Consider the following 2,391-nt stretch of genomic DNA (forward strand, 5'->3'; position numbering starts at 1 on the left):
GGTGCAAGGTGCAAAGGGTGCAAGGAGCAAAAGGTGCAAGGAGCAAAGGGTGCAAGGTGCAAAGAGCAAAGGGTGCAAGGTGCAAAGTGTGCAAGGAGCACGGAGCAAAGGGTGCAAGATGCAAAGGGTGCAAGGTGCAAAATGCAAAGGGTGCAAAGTGCAAAGGGTGCAAGACGCAAAGGGTGCAAGACACAAAGGGTGCAAGGTGCACGGAGCAAAGAGTGCAAGGAGCAAAGGGCGCAACGTGCAAAGGGTGCAAGACGCAAAGGGTGCAAGGTGCAAGGAGCAAAAGGTGCAAGGTGCACAGAGCAAAGGGTGCAACGTGCAAAGGGTGCAAGACACAAAGCGTGCAAGATGCATGGAGCAAAAGGTGCAAGATGAAAAGGGTGCAAGGAGCCAACTGCACCGAGCTGCGCGGCGCCTCGTGCAAGCAGACGCGCGGCGCCCCTTGCACGGATCCCTCACCTTGAGCACCCTCTTGATGGCGTGGATGGCCGTGGTGAGCAGGGCGTGCAAGCGCCGCTCGTCGCCCTCGTGATCCAGGCGCCGGATGCACATGAAGAGCACGTAGGCGGGCAGGCAGGGCACGGCCTTGCCCAAGGCCTGCGGTTCCAGCTCTTGCACGATAATTAGTGATCATGAGCGGCCTCGTTAAGCTCGTCGTGCCTTAATTAAGGCCTAACGAGCGGCTCACCGGTGATGAGGTTGCGGATGAGGAGCGCCTCGTCTTCCGGGTCGTAGGCCAGCATGCCGTGGAAAGCCTTGTCGTGCACGGAAGAGGCTGCGAGGGAAGGCGAGCGTGCGAGGAGTTTGCACGCTCGCTGCTCGTGCAATGGGGTTGGGCCATTGAGGTCTATGAGGACAGCGCCCCCTAGTGGCAGCTTGGAGTATTGCAATGGGGTTTTGCCATTGAGTTCTATGAGGACAGCGCCCCCTAGTGGCAGCTCAGTGCATTGCAATGAGCGCGCCCGTTGAGTCCTCCAAGCACAGCGCCCCCTAGTGGCAGCTTAGAGTATTGCAATGAGGTTTTGCCATTGAGTTCTAGAAGGACAGCGCCCCCTAGTGGTCACCCAGCACTTTGCAATGGGGTTTTGCCATTCACTCCAAGCACAGCGCCCCCTAGTGGCAGCTCAGCTTGCACCAATGGGGCTCAGCCATTGAGTCCTCCAAGCACAGCGCCCCCTAGTGGTCACCCAGCGCATTGCAATGGGGTTTTGCCATTAAGTTCTATAAGGACAGCGCCCCCTAGTGGCCAAAAACCCCAGTGCCGATTTTCGCTCACCTTCCAGCTCCTGCGCCTTCCTCACGTGGATCTTGAGCTGCTTCCTCAGCTTCCTCTCGTTCTTTTCCACCTTCTCCAGCACCTCTTTGAGATCCTGGGGGGGTTTGGAAAGCCAAGAGCCGTGCCCCGCCTCGGATTCTTGCCACGCCTCGGCCGCGCACGGCTCGGGGAAGGAGCGAGAAACTCACCAGGTTCTCGTGGGTCAGCCTGGAGATTTCCAGCTGCAAGCCCAGCTCCACGCGAGCCTCCGGTGCCGAGTGCACGAACGCCCTGTGCTGCTCCTCCAGCTCCTGCTGCGTGGCTTCCAGCCGCTGCTGCACGGCGGCCAGCTCCTCCCGGTGCTGGCGTCGCTGTTCCTGGAGCTGGGCTTCCAGAAGCCTGGGGAAGAGGAGAAGGCGGCTCAGGCCTCCGAAAATCCCCCTCGTGCTGGAGGATGGGGAAGGCTCGGTCCCCCGAAAGCTCGGTCCTCCGAAAGCTCGGTCCCCTGAAAGCCCAGTCCTCCAAAAGCCTTGGTCCTCCAGAAGCTCAGTCCTCCAAAACCTTGGTCCTCCAAAACCTCAGTCGTCCAGTCCTCCAAAACCTCTGTCCTCCAAAACCTTGGTCATCCAAAACCTCAGTCCTCCAGAATCCCGGTCCCCCAAAACCTCAGTCCTCCAAAACCTCGGTCCTCCAAAACCTCAGTCCTCCAAAAGCCCGGTCCTCCAAATCCTCAGTCCTCCAAAACCCCAGTCCTCCAAAACCTCGGTCCTCCAAAACCTCGGTCCTCCAAAACCTTGGTCCTCCAAAACCTCCCCAAAAAACAAAATCCCGGCGCCGGCCTCGTTAGCGCCGCGCTTACCGGTTCGTCTCGCAGATCCCCTGGTACGCCTCCATCACGTCGGCGGCGTCCACGTCCTTGTCGCTGTTGGGCCAGCTGGCCGGGCTCCCCAAAATTGGATTCTACAAGAAGAGAAGGAGAAAAGTTGGCCAAGAACCCAACCATGGATCCATCAAGGTTGGGAGATCCACCAAAGTTGGTCAAGAACCCAACCATGGACCCATCATGGTTGGTAGAACCAAAAAACTTGGCCAAGAACCCAGCCGTGGACCCATCAAGGTTGGGAGATCCA

The 2,391-nt window shown here is 58.7% G+C and overlaps 1 protein-coding gene across 1 annotated transcript in view; it reads right to left on the reverse strand.

Annotated features, from left to right (window-relative positions):
- Nucleotides 1–465: 465 nt before the first annotated feature.
- Nucleotides 466–2,391, reverse strand: part of LOC110391505 (unconventional myosin-Vb-like) — a gene marked incomplete at its 3' end in the record, with an annotated part of 5,008 nt that continues 3,082 nt past the window's right edge. Inside the window, 5 exon segments of the mRNA XM_021383400.1 lie at nucleotides 466–617; nucleotides 695–781; nucleotides 1,283–1,376; nucleotides 1,471–1,660; nucleotides 2,121–2,221. Coding sequence (XP_021239075.1) covers nucleotides 466–617; nucleotides 695–781; nucleotides 1,283–1,376; nucleotides 1,471–1,660; nucleotides 2,121–2,221 — 624 coding nt within the window.

The sequence above is a fragment of the Numida meleagris genome, unplaced genomic scaffold, assembly GCF_002078875.1.
Source record: "Numida meleagris isolate 19003 breed g44 Domestic line unplaced genomic scaffold, NumMel1.0 unplaced_Scaffold388, whole genome shotgun sequence".
Lineage (NCBI taxonomy): Eukaryota > Metazoa > Chordata > Aves > Galliformes > Numididae > Numida > Numida meleagris.